Source organism: Clytia hemisphaerica, unplaced genomic scaffold (assembly GCF_902728285.1).
Source record: "Clytia hemisphaerica strain Z4C2 unplaced genomic scaffold, Clytia hemisphaerica genome assembly, whole genome shotgun sequence".
Lineage (NCBI taxonomy): Eukaryota > Metazoa > Cnidaria > Hydrozoa > Leptothecata > Clytiidae > Clytia > Clytia hemisphaerica.
This window is the reverse complement of record NW_027103566.1, coordinates 863291-891217: the sequence shown is the minus strand read 5'-3', so window position 1 is coordinate 891217 and position 27927 is coordinate 863291. Positions and strand designations below refer to the sequence as shown.

The 27927-nt window shown below is 34.9% G+C and overlaps 3 protein-coding genes across 3 annotated transcripts; 1 reads left to right on the top strand and 2 right to left on the bottom strand.

Annotated features, from left to right (window-relative positions):
- Nucleotides 1–273: 273 nt before the first annotated feature.
- LOC136801019 (serine/threonine kinase-like domain-containing protein STKLD1) lies at nt 274–13983 on the bottom strand. Its single transcript, XM_067057639.1, has 25 exons — nt 13873–13983; nt 11969–12038; nt 11743–11829; nt 11434–11478; nt 11078–11152; nt 10756–10801; nt 10452–10510; nt 10217–10287; nt 9836–9888; nt 9603–9662; nt 9270–9309; nt 9031–9103; nt 8601–8681; nt 8392–8465; nt 7167–7281; nt 6384–6612; nt 5656–5720; nt 5476–5542; nt 4843–4971; nt 4351–4479; nt 3502–3633; nt 2252–2324; nt 1821–1888; nt 1492–1571; nt 274–987 (listed from the first exon to the last, which is right to left on the bottom strand). The coding sequence occupies exons 2-25, from the start codon at nt 11981–11983 to the stop codon at nt 886–888; spliced, it is 1968 nt and encodes a 655-aa protein (XP_066913740.1). The 5' UTR covers nt 11984–12038; nt 13873–13983; the 3' UTR covers nt 274–885.
- A 7055-nt stretch (nt 13984–21038) lies between these two features.
- On the top strand, nt 21039–22288 carry LOC136801018 (exosome complex component RRP4-like). The gene is made up of 2 exons (XM_067057638.1): nt 21039–21214; nt 21399–22288. The coding sequence occupies exons 1-2, from the start codon at nt 21063–21065 to the stop codon at nt 22117–22119; spliced, it is 873 nt and encodes a 290-aa protein (XP_066913739.1). The 5' UTR covers nt 21039–21062; the 3' UTR covers nt 22120–22288.
- Nucleotides 22289–23049: 761 nt separating this feature from the next.
- LOC136801025 (uncharacterized) lies at nt 23050–26200 on the bottom strand. The gene is made up of 5 exons (XM_067057653.1): nt 26079–26200; nt 25498–25897; nt 25125–25267; nt 24659–24863; nt 23050–23983 (listed from the first exon to the last, which is right to left on the bottom strand). The coding sequence occupies exons 2-5, from the start codon at nt 25883–25885 to the stop codon at nt 23211–23213; spliced, it is 1509 nt and encodes a 502-aa protein (XP_066913754.1). The 5' UTR covers nt 25886–25897; nt 26079–26200; the 3' UTR covers nt 23050–23210.
- Nucleotides 26201–27927: the final 1727 nt, after the last annotated feature.

The window sequence follows — 27927 nt, the reverse complement described above, 5'->3', positions numbered from 1 at the left end:
ATTTGCCCGAAACAATTATTTCTCAAAAATCGGGCTCCATCGCATAGGGTAAAAAATATTGATCAATATTAGCTTTCGAGTATCCGGCTTGCGAGCTGAGTATTTCTAAATTTAAGTTTTCGTTTCCCCAATATTATCTGACAAAAGCAAAATTTTCAACATTTAATTCTAGGCTTTGAGGGATTTTATGTGGCTTCGATAATTGAATTGAAGTAACTAGAAAGTCTTACAGATCAATGGCATTTTATTGGAAACAAAGAATTTCGTTACGAATTAGTAAAACGCTTTTGCATTATGTTTGAAGTAAAAAGCAGAATTTTAAAGTATATATACATTGCTCAAAGAGGAAAATAATTTGTAGTAAATATTATTGAAAAAAATATATCGGAGAACTCTAAACCATACTATTAAAAATCTAAAACCTTTAAAATATATTATTGACAATCTTGATTAATACTTCTATGATACATTCTAGCATTTGATTAAAATATATACAAAAGCTCACATTCATGACGAAAATTTCACGTCAATCATAAAAAGTCTTTCTAGACCTAATTTGCATTCTCTCAGCAAGATTCTATCTCCCTTTAGCCTAAGACATGCGGTTGCCTCCCACGAAAGGAGCTTTGAAGACCATAGTAAGGAATACTCGAGCTTTTTTATTAAAAATAGCGAAAGTCATTTTGGTAGCAAATTTTTAAAAACTGTAATTTAGATGGCAATAAGTCTTATCAACCATTTGATTTGACCCCTTTTGCGAATTGTCTCTTGTAATAAGAATCAGTTTACAAATAACCATAAAATGAGGCAGGTTATGTATGCAATATGAGCCGAACGAGCCGTATGCGACAATAATCAAAACCTGAAGTCCAATCAACAAAAATATCAACGCCTTGCACTACGAGGTCGACTTCTAAGGCTGTTACTGCGAACTTTGCGTTCCCCACCAAGGGCCGTGGCTGCTTCGTCGATTTGATGGAGGACATCCTAAAAAAGAAAAGAATATAATAAGAGGCATACTTGAAATGTTTTTGTCCATTTTGACTTTGTTCTTCGAGGTGAACAAACGTACTGTCAAACGCAATCAACCGATTGAAATTCGAAATTGAATCTCAATCGGATATTTTCACATTCAATTGACATTTGATTTGTTTGAGATTTGAAGATTGCGTTCAATTGCATTCAATTTTGACGCACGATTGAGATTCGATTGCAAAAATCACTTTCAGGGAATGAAATGATGATCAACATCACCTTTTGTAGAACGCGATTTTGAATCCAAGTATTAGTATATACGTAATAGCTCCAAAAGCATTACGTCATGAGTCCAAAAGCATAGTATAATCTTTGCGCTTTTCATCTTTAAGATAAGTTAGTGTTTGGAGTCACTGTGTAATATTTTCGCCGCTAATTATTAGATTCAAAATGGTATTGCGTCCTACAAAAAATCTATTGAGCGATTATCGAATCGAAAGAAAACAACTGACTTACTGGATTCAAGGCGAACTTCAATTGGATATCTTCCAAAGCTTTGTCGAAATTTCGAGCCTTCATTTCATTCTTTAGCTCGTCTGAAAAATGAATATCAAAGATCCCAATGTACAAACTAGCGAGCGTAATGGGTGATTAACCAAGGTTACAGTACGTCAAATCTTCCTTTGCTACTACTGCCCTAAAAGCCTGGAGCTTTTTCTTAAGTGTTGACAACATTTAATTTAAACACATTTGAAGCTATAATAATTACACTAAAAGAGACTAATGATAATTTACACCATGCTTAGAAAAACATTCAACGAAAGATTAATTTTCTAGAAACTTACAGTATTGTGCAAGCTCTGTGACACAACACGCAAAGTTTTCCGCTACCTCCTCATTCTCTCTATGATGTCTGGAAAGAAAAAAGGCGAATATTTTTAGTGTCCCCTTCTGAGGATATTACTTTACTTTCGCACAATGCTGAGTGAATTCTGCTAGAGCATGTGCAGTCAAACTTCGTATCAAATTCTCACCTTCTCCCTCTATCCATTGAGTTTAAGACCCCGAAAAAGCTAGAGAGAATAACTCTTGGATGGGAAATGAAATTTCCAATCTAATACGCATGACCCACGAGGTTCCACACAAACGTCCGATAAAAAACATTATCTTTCACTGGGTTTCGAAAAATGTACCGCGTGAAAAACAAAGAACGGTGGGAAGAATAGAACAAACAAAAAGAAAATAACTGATGAAAAAACGAATAAATACAACTGACGTGAAAGCATCCAATAGAATTGCACACCCGGGGTCGTCTTCATCTCCACGCAGAACGTCGTATGCGTAACTCTCTGAAGAAACATTGAAATATTCAGAAATCATCAGAAAAAAGAATTGCCAAGTTTTTAAAATTAAATTTTCTTTAAAGGCCTTACCATCAGGGGGGGGTCGGTATTAAAATCTCAGACATAATGACGTTTACTACGGTGGTGGGTGTGACGAAAAATCGAAAAAAATATTTACTGCCCAGGGTAGTTAAATACTAAAATGGGTGGTATCTATGTGTTAAATGTTGAAAAAAATTTACTACCTGGATAGTTAAAACTGGTAAAATTAGCAATTTTAGCTATTTTTGTGATTCTTTTAATTTTTTGGATGACTTTTTTGAAAAAATCTGAAAAATTTTATAACTTTTATAAAAATTTTCTGTTGGAAAGTTGTTTGCTGCAAACAAAAAATTCTCGAGATTTTTTGTCAATATAAAAAAGACTTTAATTCTAAGGGCAAAACATTAATTTTTGCACAAAGTGAAAAATGTGTCACAGAAATAATCATTTTTTAGCTTTTTTTGTAAAATCAGTCTTTATGACAAATTGTCTCAAAAACTTTTACTACCAGGGTAGTAAAATACCTCTTCCCAGAGTCTGGGTGGTGGTATGTAAAAATTCGTAAAAATCCTTTTACTACTCATATATGTCTGACATTTTACTACCGACCCCCCCCCCTTGTTGCCATAGCTTAAATGTCATAAGTTTCCAAAACAAAAACCTTTTCGCTAAGGCGTTTTGGTCTTCTAAACTCGCAAAACTTTCTATCGTGACTTAAGTAGATTCGAAGAAATTGAAGTATTTCTTTGGTATCGGAGAAGTTTTTATTCAGTATTAATTCGAACATGAAAGAGGTGTTCTTCATAACGAATTCCTAAAAAAACTTACAATTCATGAATCCACTCTTGCAATGTCTTCGCGCGTCATATTGCGTAACATTACGTAATTTATCCAGCCGCCATGTTGGGTTGAATAAAAAAAGGACAAAACACCTGATTTTTTTCCCGAGGATTTTTTTATTCAACCCAACATGGTGGCAGGGACAGATTATGTAATGTTACGCAATGTGACGCTTAAAAACATTGCAAGGGCGCATATCATGAATATCATCATGAAGTCAGAAAAAGTCTTCGTTCTGAAAAAATTGACCCATTCAGCCTTGTTTTAATTTACTACAACTCTCGCCCGACTTCACACTTACCATCCGCTTCAACGATAGTAGCGAGCGCCATGCAGGCATTCTTCACCACCCGGGCGTCTTCTTGATGTTTCTTCAACGCCAATAAAATCAAACGTATCGTTCCAAAGTCAGACATCATCTCAATATTTTCCTCTATGAACAAACAAAACAAAAGAAATATTTCGATCTTTGAGAAATGCAGAAAACTTATGAACATACTCTTGTAGCCGCTTTCACCTAAAGATACGCTAACGTGAACGTGGTATTTCCTAGGGTACAATTTGGCTCTTTTGTGTCTAGAACATTTGTTGACGCATGTCATACTGAGTACCCAACAAGAACCAGGATAAAAACAAAGCTGGGCTGAGGGTAAAAAGCGATGTATCAAAATTCTTGAAAAAGACATAAAAAGACATCCCTTTAGATTCAGCACACCGAAGCTAGATATCAGATTCTTTTCATCTAGACTTGGGGAGCAATTACCAGATGATCAGCTTCAGGGCATTCGTTCATTTCGGCAAAATATATCGTTTCGTTCTTTGATAGTTAAGTTTAGGGTTAGAGTTTGAAATGTGACGTTCTCTGATAGTCAGGGTTAGGGGCTTGTCGTTCTTTTTGTCGCTTTTTAATAGTTATTTGTCGTTCTTTTTAGATGGTCTGGAAACGTTAGATGAACGTCTCAGATTCTACATATTCAGTAGAAGTATTATTCGTAGTGTAACGGTAACTATATAATTTACCGTAACTACCAATATAGTAGATTTGCGGATGCTTACATATCTACACATATAGTAGAAATAAGTGCGCGATTGGTCTGGTCTAAAAGTCCTAGATTATTGGGCTATCTACATAAAATATCGATCTATCAACCTTCCATAGACAAACTCCATATAGCAGAACATGCAGCTTCCATGAGATGTGGAGTATCCATATGAGTGTCCATAGCTTGACAAATATCCTGAAGACCTCTCTCCTCTGTCACAATCTTCGCATTTGCCTCTGTTTTTTATATGAAAAAACGAAAGTGAGAATAAGCATCCTTTTATGTGAATAGTAGTACCTGTTCATAAATTACGTAACGAAAAACGCTTACGTCGCTTTCAAAACATAGCCATTAGTAGATTCCCAGAGGAGTCAATAAGAAAATTATTCTATTTGCAAAAGTAATTTTAGACACTCAAGGGCTTTAATCACTTTAGCAATGGTTTCAAAACGAGGCAGTCGTTGCACTCAAAATAAGCAATCAACTGAGTACAATGAATTTCAATGTGACAGATATTTATACAAATAAGTTGACAAATCTATGTGTAGAAAAATACTGTTATGAGAAAAGAAAGTCAACCTTCAAAGAGAACCACTTACCGTCGATACAGAGACTCCAGAAAGCAGAACAACAATTAACAGCAATTTCCACATTGTTTGGGAAATTCCGCAAAGCAGCCAGAGTGTCTTGAACACCACCAAGGCGCCCGATCTCCGATGCTGCTGATTCTACAGGAGAAAAAAATATGATTCAATCTTGTTCAAATGCTAAGAATAATTTTATAAATTTCTCGTGCGATTTCGCGATATTGTTTCCACGAAAAAGGCAAAAATTCTCGAAAATTAATCCGATTAGGGTGAAATCTTGGGTTTCATACATTTTATTTACACAAGCATTTCAATTCAACTGTAAGCTAATTAAAATAATGACAATCGTTTTCGATGTTATTTGTTTTGTGTCTTTTGTGTTTATAGAAATCCTGTCAATAGACCTTATCGGAGATTATGATGTTTCTAAAAAGCGATGCATTGTGGCATTATTTCGAGTGTATTACAACAGCATTCCCTCGAAGAATTCCTGAGAAATTTCTATTGTAATACACTCGAAACAATCCCACAATGATCGCTTTTCCAGAAAAATAAAAAACTCCGATAAGGTCTATTGTATTACCTTGATATCATAGTTGATAATAACATCTGGGATTAAAATGAAATTACGAAAAATGAACTAACCGTCAGCAGAGAGAGCCATCAACAATTGAGTAGCAGCTGCTTGCAAATCTACTGAAGATGGGTGGGACTGAAATTGGAAACAAAAATTTTGAGCTTGATTTAAAGATACTAAGAAGTGTTACACAACCTTCAACCATTACGTGGCTCGTTATAGTTTACTGCACAAAAGATTATACATACTTTCATGGCCAAGGCGACGGGAGAGATGACTTGTCGCGAGTAGAGAATATCATTTTCTTCGTGAGCTGAAAATATAAAAGATGAAGAAGTTTGGTTCACAAATAAAGAAGTAAACGCACGTGCCCTTCATTGACCGGGTCCACTGATCTCTAACTACTTGACTGGATCGGGCTTCTCGTATAAAAGAAGTGTATCTAGTCCGCCATCTTGTATTCTAATCTGGTTGTCAACAGCGAGATTCGAATGTTCTGAAATTGGAGCGCTCGGAAATTTAAAAATAGACATTTTCGCAGGAAATCTGTAAGCAGTTAGCCTATCTACAATGGGTGACGAAACACTTGGCACAAAAGGGAAATCCACCGGGAAGTTTTGAAACCACAATCGATTTGCAAGTGCTCTAAAGTAGGTTAGAAGGGTAGAGTTTTAACGCTAGACTTAAGACTTGGACCTTAGGATCTGAGGATCGAAAAGTTCAAAAATGGTCCAGTAGGGCTTGAAATATAGCCTAGAAACCAATAAATCCCTCCCAGGTCGAAATAATTGATGACATCAAATTGAAGGCCTAAAATTGACACTCTCGCTCGAACTTCAACTTTCGAAAGATGGTAAATTAGTCAAAAGTGCCAATATGTTATGGCACCGATTGTAGTGTGTAAAGGAACATGATATCTGTGAGCAGGACAAACAAAAACACTAAAAATGTAAGATTCAAAGCTAAAAAATTATACCTTCTGTAGCTAAAACAGCAAGCAGCCTGCAAGCCAAGATTTGAATGTTTACTTTTGTGATGTGTTTTCTCATTAGCTCTGAAACCAGTCTCTTTGCATCTTGAGATAATTTCAATTCTTCAGAGGGATATTCTAACAGGGTTTTCAATGCGTTAAATAAACTATTTGGGTCATTGGAATTCTTCTCCATGAACGAAAGAATACCTTCGATCCCTTTATCTGTGGGGACCTAAAAATTGAAGAAGAGATATTTTCACAACTTGTCACAACCAGCGACATACACTCACTTTAGTGAAGGAAGTATGTTTTTGGAAGGATTGAATAACTACTTTAATCGGATTAACTTTCACGATTTCGCGAATTTTTGCCACTTTCTCAAAATTAAAACGTGTGAGATTCCTGACTCGCGAAATTAAATCCAATACAAAAATCGCATTTTCTGCGGAGAAATAAGTCCAGAGTTTTTATTTGTGGCAAAAAAATGGCTCTTTTTCAGCTGTATTCAGGCTTGTTCGCGAAATTATTTTTAATCCGATTAAAGTATGAAGAGATCCAGACTAAAATTAAGAACTGCAACGAGGAGTGTTTCATTTTGCTCAAATTGGTCCCGTTTCTGTCAGGATTTCTCAAATGATTTTATACCCATCTGGTATAATATTTCACTGATGTTTCGTTCATCCATGATTTCATTGAGCATAATATTTGGTAGACTAGACCTTTGAAGAAACACTTTGACGCACGAAATTCAATCTTCGAGAATAGAGATTTGAGCAAACAACTCACTTCAGAAGTATTTTTCTTAGTTTTCTTGTCAGGGCTGTTCTTTTTACTCCCAGGTAGAAGAGGTGATTCGTTAAGAGCAAGACATTCTTGCATGTATGGCAACTCTATCAACTCGCTGAAAATTTAAAATACCAAAAGATAAATACAGCAAATATTAATAAATAGCTCTAATACGCACGAGGAACACATATTTGTTTGAGTTAAGGAGATTTCGAGTTGTAGAAGTTCGAGTTACAAAATAGTCCTCTGTATTATGAAAGGTCGAGTTGCTTGAAATCTTCGACCGTAAAGTTTTGTATTGTGCATGCGTATGAACTAAAAAAAAACTTTCTTTGTCATTTTTAACCTCTAACATGTCACCATTACTTCCAGCCCAGACGGGAAGGGGGCTACACCTAGAACTTGAAGGTTTTGGGCTGAGTTTTTTCCACTCTCACTGCTAGGTCAAACAGGTCAAAGTCATTGATTAGGCCTATGTCCAACACTTTTCATTGACTATCAGTCGACTATCAACAGTTTTTATTGACTGTCAACTGCAAATTATTGACAACAAAATATTATTTGCATTGACCATCAATATTTTATTTTCTGCAGTCAATGCTTTGTATTTACTGTCAATAGTTTTTTACCAGTATAGCTGTCAATATAAGTAATGAACTGTCAATGCCAAAAATCGTCTGTAAATATTGACAGTTGATATATAGTAAGAATTGTGCACAAAGGCGTAAAAGCATGAGACTTTGCACAATTGTAGTTTAGGGGTCAGAAATGGATTTAAAATGTAAAATACACAAACAGGAGCCATTTTTTTGGGTCTTACATTTAAATTCCATTCTTGATCCCTAAACTACATATTTTGCAAATTTTCATGCTTTTACGCCCTTGTGCACAATGTTAATGACTTTTGGCACATCTAGACTGCACTTTGTCAATAATTTGCATTTGACAGTCCATAGAACTCCCTGACAGTCAATGAAAAACATAAATATTTTCTATAGGTTCAGTTTAGACGATACAAATTTCCATTTGAATGTCCAAATGAGATCCCCTTTCAGGGGGTAATCAACAAACCTTTGTTCGTCAGGAGGTAATTAAATTTTAGGGGGAAAGAATTCTTAGGGGGCTGAAGTCTGAACCTTAATAGGTATCATGTATTACCATTACTGTTTTAGGAGTTTGTGATTGATTTGAGATTAACTCATATATGGCGTTGGTAAAAACTTACGATGCAGTCGTTCTTTGTTGAAAGTTTAATCGTAACATTGTTCTAATGGCTTGACACAAAGAAGGATTATAAATCTGAAAAGAAAATCAAGAAAAAATTTTAAGGTGTGCGATTATTGAATTTTCGAAGAATCCAAAAGTTGATTTCTTGGAAAAGAATTAATACATGAAAGCATTTAATACTTAAGCTTTAAATGTTTAAATCAGTACTTTTGCAATTTGTTCCAATATATCTTCCAGGGCTTGAGGTTTGGTTTTTATATCCATCAACAAATGTGTGATTTGTGCATACTGAAAAAGAAATCAAAATAAAAAAGGAGAGAAAGTGACACAGTACTAATTAGGATTCAAATTGCTTCCATTTATAAGACTGTAAAGGTTTTGTTTTTAAATAAGACTTCCAATTTGCTTACTCAATTTTAATTTGTAAGCTTTTTTATATTGAATTGACACGGATGTGGAGCAAAATTGGTCAGAAATAGGAAAAGAAAAACATTTTTTTGCTAATATCAACACAATATAATGATAGACAGACAATGTCCTGATATGAAATATGTGTCTCATATGAAACGAGAACACTTATGTAAAAATAAAACCTTTAACACATAGTAAAATAAAAAAATTAAACCTATATATTTACATCTAAAAGACCACATGTTGCCATTTCCAAGAAGATACATCCCATACTCCATACGTCTGAACGTTCATCATAACTATTATTTTGTTTGTATTAAAGAATTTCCTCTATACGAATAATGGTACAGCTTTTCTTGTTTGACAGCTGCAACAAAGATGGCCTGAGATGGCAGCATTTTATCAAGTAGTTATATACAAAAATAGATACATAATGAGTAAATATCTTAATCATTGAAAAGATACGGTCTTTGTAAAACTTCTGGAGCCATCCAATTCATACTACCTAAGAAAAAGATTGTAAATTGTATATTCAAGGTTTGTAATATATTCGAGTAAAACTACAGCCTATAGAATATTTGTTGTTCAGTATCAAGAAAAGAGGGGAGATAATTTTAAGTCAATGATTTGGCGAACAGGAACAAATTTGGCAAAATTCGATAACATTTTGCAAGAAATTCACCAAAATTTCTTCCACCAAATAATCTTCTTTAAAGTTAACAGAAAACTTACAAATTCAAACTATTTTGGCTCACTAAGTAAAAAGGTAATGGCCAACACTAATAGAGAAAGGCGTACCTACAGTTGTTCTCGTTTTTGTTCGAGATTCACTCATTATGGTGGAAACACCAAAATCACCTGTGAAAATACGGTAGAAAATATCAATTTTTGTCATAATAATCATTGGCAGAATTAATCAACAAATTTACCTAGAGATCACAAGAGGCTTTTTGTGTATCTTTTTAAAGTACCAAAATCGAATATTTTGTTTTTCTAAATTGATGCTGTAACATATTTAGAAATTTACATACCTATTGAGATATCAAGATCTTCAGTGACAAGGATATTGCTTGGTTTCAAATCCCTAAAAAAGAGAAAAGAAATAAAAACTACAAACAATACTACCCTGGGGATACTAGGGTTGTGAGCTGACGGGGTGTGCCACCTGACTTTCAACCCTCGGACCCTTATTCTAGACAAAACACATCCTTAAATTCATAAAAAAACAGCTCCAACTAAGGTAATTTGAGGCCTTGATTGGGTCTAATCGGTTTGCAATTTCTTCTGCTAAGGTAACCACTGTTTCTAGGGACCTGACTCGACCTAATTAGTTTTTTAAATGGTATGATAGAATGCCCTCTTGGCATTGGGTGGATATATGATGGATATTTGCTCATTAACAAGCCCTATACCTGTGAATAATATTTTTCTGGTGAACAAATACAACTGCTTCCAGAATTTGACCTATCCACTTTTTCAGTACCTGAAAAGACATCATAAAAAATGCCATTTCAAAAATAATCAAAATCTAAGCAAGATTAACTTGAAGCATAAAAACATAGTATAGTGAGGTTATTTTTTGAAGATTTGCTACAATATTCAAGAAATGGCAATACAATATCTTAAAGTTAGTTAAAAAGTAGATACCATTTCTTCGATTGAAGTATGCTTTGAACGATTTTGTTTCAGAACTCTATCCAAGTCACCTGATCAAAAACAATAGTTACAATGGAGTAACCTATTGAAAATTTAATGTCAGATTGACATTTCACATTTTGTGCTACTGCGGGGCATGAGGGATGAAAGGTGTTCTTTCTTTTTGTTCAAAAATAATATGTAAGGAAAGTAATATAATTGATGTCCTTCGAAGAGATAACTGTGTAGAATCATTTGTGTACAAAAAGTAGTAAAAAAAAGTGTGAGGCTGAGATTTGTAAAATAGTTAACTTACCCATCTGATAATAATCCATGACGATACAAACAAACATGGCTGATTGCTAAAAAAGGGTCAATTATGTGAATAGTGAAATTCAAAGGTGAATTATGTGTGATGATTTTCATCATGTATGATGGTAGGAAAATTATATCACCTAAATAAAATTCTAGTTCTAAAAAGAAATTCAAAGTCATCTTTCTTTCTTTTAATTGAACAAACTCTGATATCATCAAACACTCTCGACAGATAGAAAAAAATAGACTCTTGTAGTTATATTTTTACATAACAAAATACATAGCAGATGATAAAAACATAAACAAAAGAAAAATGTATATACTTCTTTATCCCAGGTGACAAAAAATTCTTTGTAACCACATATGAAACGATGCTTCAAAACATCTAAAGCTTTGGCCTTGCAAAATAAAGATTAGAAGAAATCTACTAAAAAATAATTCTAATGCACAACAGAAACATATGGTTTGCAAATTATGAGTAACATTTTTTCCTTTAAAGCAATAGAAAACCTTACATAAATTTTTCCAAAACTTAACAATGCATTACAGAAGAATATGATAAAGATTTATTAGCCTTGTATGATAATGATCTACATAAAAAAATAAAGCAGCAAATTTCCAAAAAACAGCCTTCATTGTGAAAAGGATATTCCAAATCAAAACAAACACAAATTTATACCTCCATGAAGGCCTTATTTGCTTCGTATTCATCATTGCACTCAATCTTTAAGAAAAGATATGGCATCTAAGTTAAAGAAATCTAATTAATGTTCTTGAATATTATTTCCAAAGTTCTTTTTGAGTTTTAAATGTTATAACCAAAGATAATATTATAATGAAAAATCCTTCCCTTGAGGAAATAACGATGAAATAAAAACAAATCATAAAATGGATTAAATGAGCATGGAATTACTAACCAGTAACACAATTAGCTTTAACTAGGAACTAAGAATATTATCCTTTTTATAAAGTATCGAGTTTAGAGTACCTTTTTCAAAACATAGTCTTCTCCATCATCTTTATGTTTTACAAGATAAACAGAGCCTTGTGATCCTTTACCAAGTCTCTGATTAATCTACAAAAATATATTTATAAAAATCAAAGTAAATTAATAGCCAATTATCAAATAACTATTTTTAAATTTCATCTAACCCATATTGGCTTGAATGTTATGTTTTTATCAAGAACCTTTATAGAGAATAATTCAAACTTACCCTATAGTTTTCCATTGTGTGTAGGGTAGGGTAGAACTTTACATATTTTTCTTTTGAAACATCTCCATTACTAAGTATTGAATATTAATTAAAACATTGGTTTCATTACTCTTTTTTACCCCATGTAAATTTACAATATCATGCAAGTCCTAAAAATGAAATTCATGTGTTTTTTTCACCCTTTTTTTCTTTAGCCGCAACACTGCCTTTGTCTTCAATTTTGATTGAAAGTGAAACTGTCAAAAAGTCAAAAAGGTAAAAGAGTGAAAATCAGCGTTTTTTAACTCAGCTTGCTTAAGACCATTATGCTCTTTTTCTAGTTTACACAATAGACAGGTCTAGGCTTTTAGGCCCTACGAAGAGTAGGAGTTTTACGCTTGAAACGAAGGAAGATATGACTAGCCCGCTCTTTTTCAGAATTGCAATTTTATCAAAAACTTTTCTTTCATAAACAATTGTTGAATTATTTTTTTCTTATATATATGGAATGATAAAAGACTGAAGTTCAAGATAATTTGAAAAATTTAATCATAAAAACAAAGATTTTTTAGTGGTCAGTTGACAAAAATAACAAAAAATATATTTTGCTTTCTAGGTGCATCAAATTTTTTTGTTGGTTTCGAAATTTTAACCAAGGTATCCTCTGACTTTGTTGAACATAAAACCTTCTAATATCTTTCGTAGATATGAGGGGATAAAGGAACTTCACACCTCTTTTCCATTACTAACAGCTTATTTATTTTTCTCCAGTCAAGATGGTTTTGTGGAGACAAATTTATGGAGACTCAGAAACAAAAAACAAAACTCAAAACAAAAATCAAAAAATTAGAAGCACAGAGAGTGGGATCAGGTGGGATTAATCTATCTTGGTCACTTTCTTGAGATTTTATTTTATCCCCTAACTTGATATTCTCTCTTTCAGCGTTTGAAAAATAAAGTTTTTTCTACATGTCGTGCTGTTCATAATAAGACAAGTACAAAAGACTCGTTTTAACAAAGTGAGACTTAAACACCATTTAGTAAATAAACAAAAAGATTACTTTCAATACACAACTTTACGAAAGAGTTTGTTAAAAATTTACTCACACACGATAAAAAAATTAAAAAAGACGAATATAATAGAAACTGCCTTAGGAATATGAGAAGAAGGAAGTTGTTGCAGTGTTAATCTTAATTGCAAAATTAAAAATTCACTCTTCTGTTGAAATAATTGATGCAAACAAACTAAAAGCGGCCAGCAAAAACAGCAAACCGGTAACTTGGCCAATTTATAAAGCCGCTCTAAAGGTCGCTTTAATAAACCGCTTTCTGTAGCGAGCGGACTTTTATCTGCCTTTAATATGGCCCGAATGGCGCCTAAGTGGGCAAAAAGTCGGTCATGGATAGATAAAAGAAAGTGCCGTCTTTGGGTCGACTTAAAATTGCTTCTAGTTTATTCTAGGTGGCGTTTAGTTTTTTTGCAAACTTAAAAAAACTGATTTTGGCTCTTTTGGGACTCTAGCTTAAGTGCTTGCTTGCGTGCAGCATAAGGTACAAAGTCCAAATATGCGTTTCCCATAATTTTTTTTTGTCTTTTTTGTTTATTATTAACAAAACAAAAAGCTAATAAAACAATAGCCAGCCCAGACAGCCAGACCTTGGTTTTTTATAATGACTATGGTTATTCATTAGACTGTTGCGTTCTTCCAAACGACTAGAATATATGACTAATCTCAGACAGGTCAACTGGGCCGAAACTTACGGGTGCCCCTCCTTAAGTTAAACATTGCTATGATGAACGGGATGAACGGTTGGGCATTGGGGGGGGGGGACACTGCTAAGTAGAAAAGCAAGTTAATAGCTCACTGGCCAAAGAAGAAGGAAACTCAAAATAAAAAAAGCAAACACAAAATAAAAAGTTTTACCTATGCTACTTTTAGGTGATAAAAATGATATGGTGTCAAAAGATCAAGTGTGGAGTTTACTGTTTAATCGTGAGTTTGTAACCTGGTGAAATTTAGCATTTAGAGAGCAAGATGAGAAATCGGAGCTTTACCACTTGACTTGTTCCCGACCGGATAGGAATCAATCTCTCACAGGTGCTCAATCAATCAGCTTCAAAGAATTTGTTTACATTGGAAGACTCTACTCGCGGTTTCTGCTTTCATCGTTGGTTTATAGGCTAGTTAGTATAATGCGCCAAATCTACAAAAATACAAAAAAGCACATGGAAGAGCATCATGAACTGGAACAAGTGTCTGGAGTAGTCTGGAGACCATACTCTGTTACAAAAATATTTCTATCCTGTCAAAATCCCAACAACTTCACTGAAATACAGAGTATGGAATTATTGACTCAATTCAAATCACTTCAAATCACAAAAGAAAAAACCGTTATCTTTTCAAAACAATTTAAAAGCTCGCGCCACTTCTTGAAACAATAGAGCTGTTTGACGTCATACTTTTGTTTATCAAATCATAACAATAAAATATTAGCCAATCAAATTTTGCGCTGATTCTTACATCTTCAATAATTCCCGGCTACTATGTCAAAACTCTGATATTTTCTGCTCGAACTAAATGCTATACCTCAAAACCACACGGACATTGTAGCCGGGTCTCCCAGCTAGTGTCTGGAGCAGCTAGGTACACAGGTAAAATTTTTAAAGTTTAATTTTAGAATATTTGTAGACAGACATTACACGACTTGACACTCACAGAGAGCCAACAAAACGTACAGTCAAATTTTATATTTTCATTTCATTTTGAATCTTTCTCTAATCTCAAGAATTTCATATTAAGTGTCTGTCACACCACGCAAGCCAAGCAAGATTGTAACAAGATGTGATTTCGAATGGTTTTTCAGGGGGTTGATTCGAGTAAAAAAAAGAAAGAGGGATTCCGTGCAGTTTTGAGACAAAAAAATCTTATTGTCTTTTGAATAAGCAGTCGATGGTATATCCACGATCTCAATCGACACAAGTGTTACGCGTAAGCCAAATCGCGTATTACAAACAACCTCTAAATTGCCGAGTACAGGAGAAAAAAAATCGAAATTCAAAATGGCGGCCAAGCCTGAGCTGATAAAACTATCAAAAATCTTCGTTTTTCAATCAGCTATTGCAGCTCAATAAATCAATGAAATAATTTGAAATAAAAAGTAAACAAACCTTGAACCTGTTCATGAATCCAAATAAATAAAAGTATTCATCTAAAGTGAAAATTACATTTCAAAATAAAACGATTTCCAAACCAACCTAAAGTCAGTGTCTGCCAACTAAAAATTTCTCTGCGTGGTCACTGCACACTGGCAAGGAGTTACAACTTCAGACTTTAGATTCCAATTCTTGTATGTATAGGCTGCAACTACACTGCCAAATGATCTGTATTACAAAGACTTCCAAATGGGTCCATAAGTTAAGAAAATGAGATTATCATCTAGCACAGGGGTTTTGTTTTTAAAAACAAACTTCAAAATTAAATTGTTAATGAACAAATTGTTACTTAAAATATCACTTACTTACAGTATACCGTGAAAAAGGGTAACTTGCATCTGTGGAGGCTAACATGCATATACCCCAATTCACAGACTTGTCTGGTCATGGTTTTCTCACCTTGTATATGGAAATCAAATTTAAGAAAACATGTAATTAATTGAGGAAAGATTAATATAATTACCATAAATTGCGTTTCCCAAAAAAAAAATTTAGAATTTTCAAAAACCGATTCGAGATTACGTCATTAGTCCAAAATATGATTGGTTGATAGATATAAGCCTGGTTTCCCATCCACTCGGTAAAATATTCACCACCCTTCAGCCACCCTGGAGAGAAAGGGCGGCAAAAAGAAGTGAGTGCGCATCCTTATGGAAACCACCCCATTTTGACATTTTTTTTAAACAAGCGGCGTAAACGGGGGAGAGTGTGCAGACGTACAGAGGAGAACTGGGGAAAGACATTTACAATCACGCTCTTCGAAACTTGCGACATGTTGTTGTGGGAAAAGAAAAGTGATTCTGATCAAAGGTACATTTTTCTATTGTCAAGTAATTTTGTCATAATGTTTCCATGTCAACACTTTGAAGAGAAGTAATACTGCTCTAGTTGGTCTGTGAATTGGGGTATATGCATGTTAGCCTCCACTGATGCAAGTTACCCTTTTTCACGGTATAATATATTTATGATATAACACCCCTTTCTTAAATAAATGGTCTCGTAAAGTCTTTTATCTTTGCCGCAAGAAGTGATAAAAATTTAATTTGACCCCCAGTTTTTTCTCTCTTTTTCTAGCCATTTCCCGCGTGTTAGTGTAGACACAACTTTAATCCAGGGAAATGAATTGTTTTCATTAGTCTAAAATCAGGGATGGTCACGTGACCAGAATTTTTATCCAGGGAAATGCTGTGGCCACAATGTTTTGCTTTAGTGAGATTGACCATTTTGTTGTTTAGATTTGAGCGGGCAAAATTTCTGTACAAACCAAAATATGGCTTTGTTGGAATACCGGTTGAAACCATAGACACATGAATAAAACCATGGTTTTATTCATGTGTCTATGTTGAAACACTTGTGAGGGATAAATTGCCGAATTAGGTCACGTGACGAATCATATCCTTTCCATACGGTTGAGAAAATATGACTTAAGTGGTGGATTGTATGTTTTCCGGACATCAGAGGGTGTCAAACACTCTTTTTTGATTTACGATGGAAAATCTGCCTTCTTTAGAGCATAGAGCAATCAAACGCAGTCGAAAGACGATTAAACGGCAATCAAACGCAGTCGAACGACAATCGAATGCAGTCGAACAACAATCAAACCAATCGAATATTACCCAGAATTTTGACGTTCGATTGAGATTCGATTGCATTCCACAATCGAATTTCAATCGGTCGATTGCGTTTGATTTTGTTCGACTGGTTCGATCGTCGATTCCGTTTGATTGAGATTGTCTGGATATATATGTCATTATTGGTTATTGTTTTAATTTTATGTTTAAAATTTCCTTTTCATCTATTCTATGATTGGATTGAGCACGAAAATTAGCAGGACCTTCCAATAAAACATCATGATAATAATGTATGTTAGCGTATTATGTGATTATTTAATAGAACTAGAACTAGAAAACCCCAGTTCAAAAAAGGATTTGATGTTCAAACCCACTTTTTAAAAATAATTCTGACAAGTTCTGACGTCAATTATTTAAAACATCACAACGTGACCTAAATTTTTTTTAAGGCATGACACTTTCTACGAAAAAGTTAGTAAAAATTGAGTTTTTAAATGGTCAACCCGCGAGTAAATAACAAAGGTCTTGCTCGAGAAGTGGATATAAAATGTGTTGTCCCATAACCAGACGGTGTCAATCGAACAAATCGAACGCCGAATCAATTGAACGCCGAATCAATTGAACGCACTTGAACACAATCGAATAATTGCAATTCGATTTTCGAACACAATCGAATCGCAATCGAATATTACCCATGGTTTGCCGTTCGATTGCTTCGATTACGTTCGATTATATTCAATTATGTTCGAGTACGTTCAAATGATTTAGATTTTATTCCCTTTCGTACGATACTTATACCCACGCTAAAAAGCTCTATGATCCAATTTAATTTAATCGCAATCAGACTCATCGAACATAATCGTAATCGAAGCAATGGAACATAGTCAACTATTAATCGAACCAATCTAACCTTACTCGAACGCAATCGAACACAATCGAATATTACCCAGGAATCAGTCGTTCGATTGAGATTCGATAACATTTGACAATTGAATCTTAATTATTTGATCGCGTTCAATTACGTTTGATTGGTTCGATTGCGATTTTTGTTCGAAGTTGTTCGATTGACACCGTCTGGTCATAAATTTGTTCGGATATGCTGATATGCCTATGATTGTTTTGAAATCAAAGTATTTATTCATGGGTCTTTTAATTTCCTCAAATTCGTAAATACAGACTAGCAAAGGTGTTTTTGGCAAGGGGGACAGCAACATTATTCTTTCTTGCAAAGCAAGTGCGGCATTCATGTCACTTGCTAGCAGGCTTTACCTAACTTGATAACAGCTGTTCGTAATTGATTTATGCGCACCCTAAAACCTCTGAAGGCGCTTGAAAATTATACATCTGAGGAAAATAGTCCTCCAGCAGAAAACTCTACAACAAGAATCTTGTTGTGCGCCGGAAAGTTAAAAACTGATACAGCGCCCTATTCATAAACACAACGCAACTTTGTTGTCATTCCTAGTCCTTTTAAACGAACGCAATCCTTACGATTTGGAGAATGCATATTCGTCAGATTGTTATATTTTCACACATCCCTTTAGAGCTTCACTTTGGTGTGCAGAAAACATTCACAATCTGATCTCAGGTTAGCTTTACCCCGATCACACAAATATTTTGGCGAAATGTTGCGCATCCCTTTGAACATCAACAGTGTTTTATTGTAAAGGCTTTTTTTTATAAGAATAGTGTACTTTGGATGAGGGTCAAGTATTCTTAAGAAAGTGTCAAAATTGAGAGTGAAATATTCTTAATGTATTCTTACTTTTTTAGACTTGACTTTTTTTTACAAACATGAGAAATTATAAATTTGAATGTTTTGGACTATTGAGTGAATATTTGGGTTAAAATTACATTTCTGCCTCAAAGCTTCAATTTATCTCTAGCAAAGGAAGCAGTTTTTTCTGTTAACCAAATACGAAATGACTGTATTCTTATCAAATTCTGTGAAATTCACCCTAGAGGGTATTCTTAGGGTGTTCTTGCATTTTGGCCAATTTTCACCCTGATATTTTTATAGAAGTTATTCTTATAAAAAAAGCGTGTATTCAATGATCAAATGTCTTGTTGATGGGCAGGTTTTAGAGATGTTGTTCAAAAGCGAATCAAACTTGTTGTGGTTTGCCTTTGACATAGGGCTCCAAGAATTGGAGCAATATGTAATGTGTGGCACAAGAGCATTTATAACATTTTTTGTGTGGTTGTCAAGAAAGCTAGAGATGCCTTTTATCTTGTTTAGTTTGAGATAGCTTTCCGGTGAGCACTATTGGCCTGGGCATCCCAGTTAAGGTTTTCATCAAAAATGACACTGAGATATTTCACTTTCTTCTTGCATTCAAGAGTGTCACCTTGAATTTGGTTAGGGACCAGACTTTTGCATTCCTTCAGTTTGTTTGCTCTTCCAAAATATATGACTTCGGTTTTGCCAGTGTTTACCATAAGTTTATTTTGGCTGAACCAATGTCCGACTTCAGAAAGTTGGCCAGATAGATTTTTAAGCCTCATGAGGCAGTCAGAAATGACAGCTATGATGGTATCGCCTGTGTAAAGATGGTGAAACACAGAAGGTCGTATACTTTGACCAATATCGTTTATGTAAAGGAAAAATACCAATGGTCCAAGGACCGATCCTTGTGGTCATCTTATCCGAGCAAGTATCTACTAGGAGTGTACATTGAAGACGGTCCAACAGATAAGATTCAAACCAGGAGAATGAGGTGTCCCTAAATCCATAGCAGAATAATTTCTTTAGAAGAATGATCTACTACTGTGTCAAAAGCCTTTTTGAGATCTACTAGTACAGAATAAAAGAATTTTATATTTTGTGTCTGTCATGCTAAAATGGTAGACCAGCTGCGATTTCAAATGGTTTATAAAGGGGTTGATTTAAAGTATGAAAGCAGGATTTCATGCAGTCTTTAAAGTCTCATTTTCTTTCGAAAAAGCAGTGTACAATTAGTCTTTAATTATATGTTTACAATTTTTGTCTTAATCCATAATTGAGAAATTATTATCTCCTGATAAAACCCCGGTCCAAAAAGCAATTTGACATTCGAATTGAAGAAGCCCCTACAGTAAATTTCTAACGAAATAATTCTGACATCAATTATCATGTGACGTCGTTGCAAATTTTTGAATTTTTAGAAGGCATGGCACTTTCCAAAAAATATTTACTAAAATGAGTTTTTAAAAGGAATGTACAGAATATGAATAAAACTGGGGTCTTCCGCGCAAGAAGTGAATATGTTGTTTTCTCTTGATGTACTCCCCGCAATTGCTGAAAACTAGTTCAGAAGATAAAGTTAGAGATAATCAACAATGTCATCTTTAGCATCCTAAGGGCTTTTGATGTGCAAGCTAAACCAGTGTTTTGGGTTCGCGACGACGTGCAGTAGAGTCACACAAATTCAGAAAATTGAGACAAAGAACATCAGTTATCTACAGGATGTATTTGCAAAAAATGACAAGGCGAGAAGGATGATAGTTATATACCTCAGTCAGGCTCCAAAGAAGACAAAATAACAAGCAAAATTGTAGAACTTAGCATCTAACTTAGCAGATAATTTTGATGGAAGTTGTTGGAATGTTTCTTGAAAGGTTCTTGACATAAAATTCTTTGTTTGAGTGTCCAATGATGACAGTGCTGTTATTAATTTTGTTAGATCTGACAAATTGATGTATGTCAGTAGTTTTGATTTCAATTGAAAAATCATAGTATGGTTTTCTAGATGTTCTTTTAGAGCTTTTAAAAAAATCTTAGAGTTCGATTATTTGTTTTACTCAAACTTTAATCGATTGATGGAGTTTGATTAGTTCAATTGTTTGATTGGTTCAACAAGCTTAATTGGTCGGGTCTGGGTTACTAGATGCTGTTTTAGAGCTTTAGAGCTAGCCCGTTCAATTCCCAAGATAGCGCATCAATTTGTTAGGCCTTGATTACACACTAAAGTAAAAATAACCCTGTCGTTTTAAATGGCAGTGTTTGAAAGTTCTGCAAAATTCCCAGGAAATAGCCTATCCCAGCGTCTCGCGCGGATATAGGTAGGTGTGTTCTCCCCTCCTTTGGATGTAGGAAATCACTTTTGGTGTTTTTTCCACAACTAGTGTAGTAGAATAATTAGAAAGAAGTGTAGAAAGTTAATAAATACAAAGCTGTACAAAGATAAAGTAAAAAGTTTTACTCTTTGAATTATAACGACAATGAACGAATTTTGTCAGAAATATTAAAAATATGAAGAAAGTATTCAAACAAAACTTAAGAGTTGCTCTGGAACTCTTACTAAATATTTTTATTTTCATATACAAGCTAACTTATATAAAAAAACAAAAAATGTCAATAGAAATTGGTCCACCCCTTGAGGAGGCGCAACTCCCAATCTACGTTCCATTTGAAGAGAAACATTTTGTTGTACCTGGAGATGTAATTACAGAAGACAGCGGCTTCATGAAAGGCCATGGAACATTTGCAGATGGCATGGAAAGGTATTTATTTTGATTACAACAATTTGATTTAAGAATTTTGAAAACATTTCTTCGTATTTTTTGTTTCAAAGGTTTCACTATAAATATTGGGCTGTAATCTTTGTTAGATCTACACACCATTTAGTCCTTAGCTCTTTTTTATGCTTGTATATTGTTTTCGATTTTCTTGATTACATTTTTATAGACTGGCAGCATCAGTGGCAGGCACCGTTGAGAGAGTCAACAAACTAGTGTCAGTCAAACCTTTTAAATCAAGATATGCTGGAGAAGTGGGGGATGTCATTGTTGGCCGAATATCAGAAGTTGCTCAAAAGAAATGGCGAGTTGATACTAACGCTAGAATGGATTCAGTTTTGCTTTTATCTGGTGTCAATCTACCCGGTGGTGAACTTCGTAAACGGTCGGCTGTGGACGAGTTATTGATGAGAGATTATTTAGTGGAAGGAGATTTAATCGTGGCAGAAGTGCAATCTGAGTTTCAGGACGGTTCATTATCACTGCACACTAGAAACTTGAAATATGGTAAATTACCTCAAGGAATAATGTTTAAAGTACCAGCTTCATTGATAAAGCGTTGTAAAACACACATGCATAACTTGCACTGTGGTGCCACCATTATACTTGGAAATAACGGCTATGTGTGGATTGGTCCTGTAATGCACGATATGGACTTGTCTTTACGGGAAGTTAAACGAGAGAAAATCAGTAAAGTTGATAGGGAATCAATAGCAAGGTTGAGGAATTGTATAAGTGCCATGGCAAGTCATGGAGTGTTGTTATATGATACTAGTATTACATTCGCTTTTGAAGCATCATTGAAATATGATATCAAAGACCTATTGAAGCCAGATATCCAAGTTGAACTGGTGGATGCAACGAGACGAAATCTTGCACAACATTTATGATTCTTTTCTTGGTATCAATCTTTTGAAATCACTATCACTATTACATTGGATAAATGGATCTGTCTATTTAGTGTCTGTTTAATCATTTGGATAAAGTATTGTATTGATCTTGATAATTACCAAGAAATCGAACAGTTACCGAAAATAAAAAAAGTGATTTCTTTGTAAATAGATAATGTTAATGGAGTTCCCTTCACAATCAAATCTTCATAGGTTCCTTACTTCTTGCAAAAATTGGTTCTTGTCCCTTGAAAGAACCTCTTGGTAGCTGGGTGACTCTTCTTACGTTTACCCTTGACCATAATGATAAATCTTTTTCAACATTATTCAAAATCTTAACTAATTAAATTCGTGACTTAAGAGTGTAATTACTGTATTTCCTTCTTAAGAGAGAAAAAGTATTGATTGATCTCATGATCCCCTTTTGGGGACTAATTTTCACACTGACTTCTTTTAGCGGAACTCAATACAATTTTGTGTAGTTTTGGGTGTCTACTGCAAAATGTCAAGGAAAGTGAAATAAAAGTTTATCTGGAAATCTTAAAACGGATTTTCTCACGATCCCTTATTAATTCGCATGAATAATTTTGGTCCGGGGGATAGGCACATTCGCGTATTATTGACGTTATGTTTTCGAATCATTATATTTCTTTCAGCAAAATGAAAATTAAGAAAATAATAGGAAAATATTATGGAAATACAGATCACTGGCAAGACAAAGTAATGACAAGTCCTTGGAGCATGATAAAGTCTGTAAGTAAAAAATCTCTTCGTTTTATATTGGTTTTATAACCCCTCTAGGCATAAGAGGTTCTTAACAAACGATGGTATGAATCAGGTTTCTGAATTCGGGTTTAGTTTTTCTCTTGACAACTTATCGCTATTTTGAATGAACTTTCGATTAAAGGTATTGTATTTTCTAATGGGCAAACGAAAAAGCAAAGGACATTAAGTTGTGAAAAAAGAATTTTATTTATCTTTTAACTCATAAAATTGTTCATACCTTACATAAGAAGAATATATTATAATAAATTATTTGGCTGGTGATTGTTGTTCATACTATAAATAGTGGCTATTACAAATTGTTATTCTCAGCTAGTTGGTACAGTGAAATGTTTTAAGAGTAGCTTATTATACTCTACAACAGATTTGACGCTTTCGAAGGACACTGATGATCCGATATACCACATCCCGTGATTGCCTTGCATCTCCAAGATCCTCCACAACATGCCATCAGCGAGATCTTGATGCGAAAATCGAGGAAAATATCGCCATGTCTTCATATACAGAACATTAACTGAACTAGCTTGAAGGTCTGTTTTCATAGCGTTTAGCAAGGTATGTCTCAGCTCAGTATAGACAGGTGCTTCGTCACCCATTTGATAAGTGACTTGTGATCTAGTCTGCTTGCCATCGTTACCGCTCGGGTATAATTTCGACTGATACATTGCCCCTGAATATCCATGAAGGGCGCCATAGGAATCTCTTAACGCCCAAAGGGAGTGTTGGCGTTTCTTATTGATGTTATCAAACCAGTAATCAATCGGCGATGGCGCCCTTAATTCCCCATCCGTGTCAACTAGGGCGGTTGTAAAGAAGGCAGGTTTTGAGCGTGAAAAGTAAAATCTTTCCTCAACGTTCGCATCCCATAATGGAAGACTCGTTTTCATCTCTGGACTCCAAATCAAGAAATCGTACGAATTGAATTTTCTCGTTCCACTGCTCTCAACTTCAAGCCACACTTTTGGTTCGGTTTTACTCCGATACAGTCGGTAAATTTCACTGCTGAAACGCACGTCCAGATTTTCAGCTTGAATGATTCTTTCCCAGAGTGTTTTGAAACCATGTCTCAACATGTACAAACCTGAAATACAGTGAAGTTTCATTAACTTGAATCTCTATATGAACGTCTCCTTAACTCGAATCGATGCTCTATAATCCTTAATTTAATCCCCGTAACTCAAAACTCCCTTAATTTGAACAAATTTTACTTTCCCGTGTCGTACGTTTTCGCGTTACGTGGAGTCCACTGTACTAACTAACATAAAGTCTAGAACCGCATACTTGCGTGCCCATTTCAATGATTTTATTGTTCATCGTGCTTGTTCTTTTCATCTTTCATAACTCGCAATTTCGTCCGTTCACTCACTTATGAAATTATTCGTTCTCTCTCTCTCTCTTTCTACATTCACTCGTCCAACTTACCTGGCATCCAGATGCAGAAATTTTCATCCGACACGCTAAAGCTCTAAAGGTCGGAAAATTTTTCAACATCTGGAAGGTTTAGATTACGAAATTTTGCAAGACCGCCTCAAAGATTTTGCAACGGGAGGTCTGGTAACCCAGCCCTCGTTTTCGGGGACTGGTGGGTCCAACTGAAATAACTTACGCGCAGAGGTAGTTGAACTCGACTGGGTATGCGGCACATCAAAGGCCCACTATCATTCCTCTACGATGCGAGATTGACCCGCTCCTTTAGAGCTTTAACGTGGGCGGCCGCCAATCCGCCATCGGAATATCAGATAATCATCCAACTTACCTGTGCCATTCGTGTTCCCTGAGAGCCTTTGGAGAAGGGATGCCATCAATTTCGGTGTATTCCACATCAGTCCATACAATGCTGGAATTTCATCGAGGCGACCGTAACCTTGCACGGAACTGGAAGCGTACAGAATGCATTGCATGGCCAACATATTGTTTCTTGATAGAAAGTCAACAAAAGTTCCTTGGATTTTCACTTTATTCTGAATTTTATGGAAGGAAAATAGATTAATTTTAGCATGATTATTGTCACCTTTTCTCCCCTTAATTTTTGGTTTGTCAGAAAAATGGACACTCTTTCAAATAAGACGCTACGGAACTTAACAAAGACTTTCACTTTCGTCCCTTCAGTCAACAATGCTTTATAAACCTTACTCCATAACTCGAAAGCCCTTTACTCGAACAACTTTTTGTTCCCCGTGCTAGTTCAAGTTACGGAGAATCAACTGTGTAAACAAACGTACATCTGGTGTTGGTTCAGGCATCAAGTCACCTTCATAAGCACCAAATATTTCATTATGTTTGGCGATATACTGCACGATTGTCTGCCCCAACTTTCCACCTGCCACTCTGATGTCGTTCGTACCGAAAAACTTCATCGCATAACCTATTATTGAAAAAATGACGCATTTCTAAATTCAGTTCTCATTATATCTCAGATATTTTTGTTAAAAAGCCTATCTGAGCCTTTCTATAAATAATATTTTCGGCACCTTCCATTTTAAGGTAAAAAGTCAATGGTTTAGTCGGATATCGCAAGTAGAACACCTTATGTAAGATGCTTTAATTTGTTTGCAAAAATTTCGCTAAACTGGGAAACTTAACAAACAAACTTACCAATCAAATATTGCTCGTAAGGAATCGGTCCCGGCAAATCATCCATCCAAACAGCAGACGGGGGTAAAATCACTAAATCATTCGGCATGTATTTATTAACCAAAGGGATAACATTGTCTTCGTAATCAGGTGCCAGATAAACTGATCCCATTTCATGGGCGACGCCCCGGTGGTTGATAGTCCATGATTTACCACCCACGAAAGAATTCTTCTCCAAAATGACAATATTGGTGAAACCGCGCTCCTTCAAACTTAGCGCCATGTGAATTCCTGACGGTCCGGCGCCGACAATGCAGATTTTATCGTGTAGCGACTTTGGACCTTTGACCGTGAGTGCGAAAGTCATTGATACCATGAGTAAGACACCAATACCTACACGGAAACTCATTTTGAAATCTCCCTATAAAGACGACAAATAGAAATTTAAGTTGGTTGATTTGGTACAATTAAACATAGTCTTATATTGTAGTAGAGTTGGGGTATTATTATTTGTCCTTGTTCATTTCGGATAATGCTGATAGTGTCAAAGAAAAGATTTTAACCTTTTTTGCAGCCTTGTTTAAAGAAATGTAAGTGATTACCTTAAACGATACTAGGCGACTCTTCCAAAACCAGCTAAATTCGACCGTTCCCGTTGAACAAATTCAAAATTCTTCCGAAGAAACTTTCTTCTTCGCTTTTTCGCTTTAAATCTAAAATCAACTTGAACTAATCGGAAAACAATTGAAATCGCAGGCAAGTGCGAAAGAGGAAGCGAGATATTTTTCCCCGGCAGGTATCAAATCGAACACAGAGATTCCTTAGTTTTGACTGTTTGGATGACTTTTAGTTGGCATGGTAACGGGCTCATATTTATTCATTTCACAGTTTCACATGTCGTGAGCATCTTATTTTCAGAAAGGAGAAATCTCCGTCATAAAAACGCTTTCAATACCTAAAGGTATTGGTACATCATAAAATTTAATGTATATAGCTCTAATTTTAAGTTTGCCTTTCCTTCTCTGGCGTAGAAAAGATAATAACATTCCTAGTTTGCTCAGAATCTCAGTTTAAACTTGAACACCTTTTTTGAAACACACGGTATCTTGTCAGTCAACGATGTAGTTGATATTTTACAGAAAAAATACTGGAAAACAATAACTTGTACGGCCTCAGGAGTATTTTTCACAGTTTAACATTATAAAGATTTACTCAGAAAGGTTTATTCTAATTCTCTTCAAACTTTCAGGACCAATTGTTAATTTATCCAAAAGAAAATACCAACTTAATAGTACCATTGAAATTCTACCTGTAACATAACATGGCCTTCATCCTTCCTTATAGAGGAAGTACACCAAATGCTTTCAAAACAAATGTATGAGCGCTATTTGTTACCCACACCAAAAGAGGGTACATTATTAAGGATAATTAAAAGATTAAACTTAAACACGAAAAGTGTTTATTCAAGGGAGGTCTAATTTGGGCCCACTATTTATTGACTGATTTGTAAAACTACGAATAAAACATGTTTTGAATGGTTTTGTTTGCTTGCCTTCAAAAATCAATCTGCTAGAAAAATGTTTTAAAATTTGAAATCCTTTTTGAAGATTTAAAAAACCCGTTCTCGATTTATAATACTTTTTAAAAATATTTTAAAAATGGCCATAAACGAAAACAGTATATTCTTCATTTCAGAAATTCTTTGAGGCTTAGAAAAATATTTATCAGAAATATAATTTACGTTTTTTCTTTTTATTACAAAAATTCTGCTAAAAAAATAGCTAATATCAAAACTAGGCCTGATAGGACCTCTCCAGGAAATCCATTCTCCTGGATTTTCGAAATAAATAAGCAGCAAATCAGCCATGTTCTTTGAGTTCAATATACATCTCTTATGGTTTATTTTTCGACTTCTAATAAAAATGAAAGCATTTCTTGTACTGTCTTGTATTGATTGCTAATAAGTTGTTCTCTGTAGTTTCCTTTCATAGCATTACAGTACAGATCTCCTCAATTAGTATTAAATAAAACCATGCTCCGTTTCAAATGATTTATCTCCGTCGCAAACCGACTCGAAATTCCATCCATTACCCAACAGACAATCGCCTCGCATTCATTTAGTACTTGGTTGAATCAAAACGATTTTGATCTTTCTCTTTGTTCTATTTCCAAACGAGTTCCAATTTTACGAATATCTTTGTTATTGATTGTAATTTTAAATACGCTTTTCGTCGGAGAGTTTATTGGTGATTGTTTTGAAGGATTTTTCCAATAAGATGTTTTACGTCGGGCGTTTGGAGTCAGTGGTCTCCGGCCCTTCAGAGTCTGTTTCAGTTGTTTAGGCGTGCTGGCGGACATAACCCGTGCCCTCATTTCAGCTTTGGGCGAAATGGGCGTGGGTGGAGGCATCAGGGTGTCGCCATTCAAAATGGTTGCTGAAATGAGAAAAAT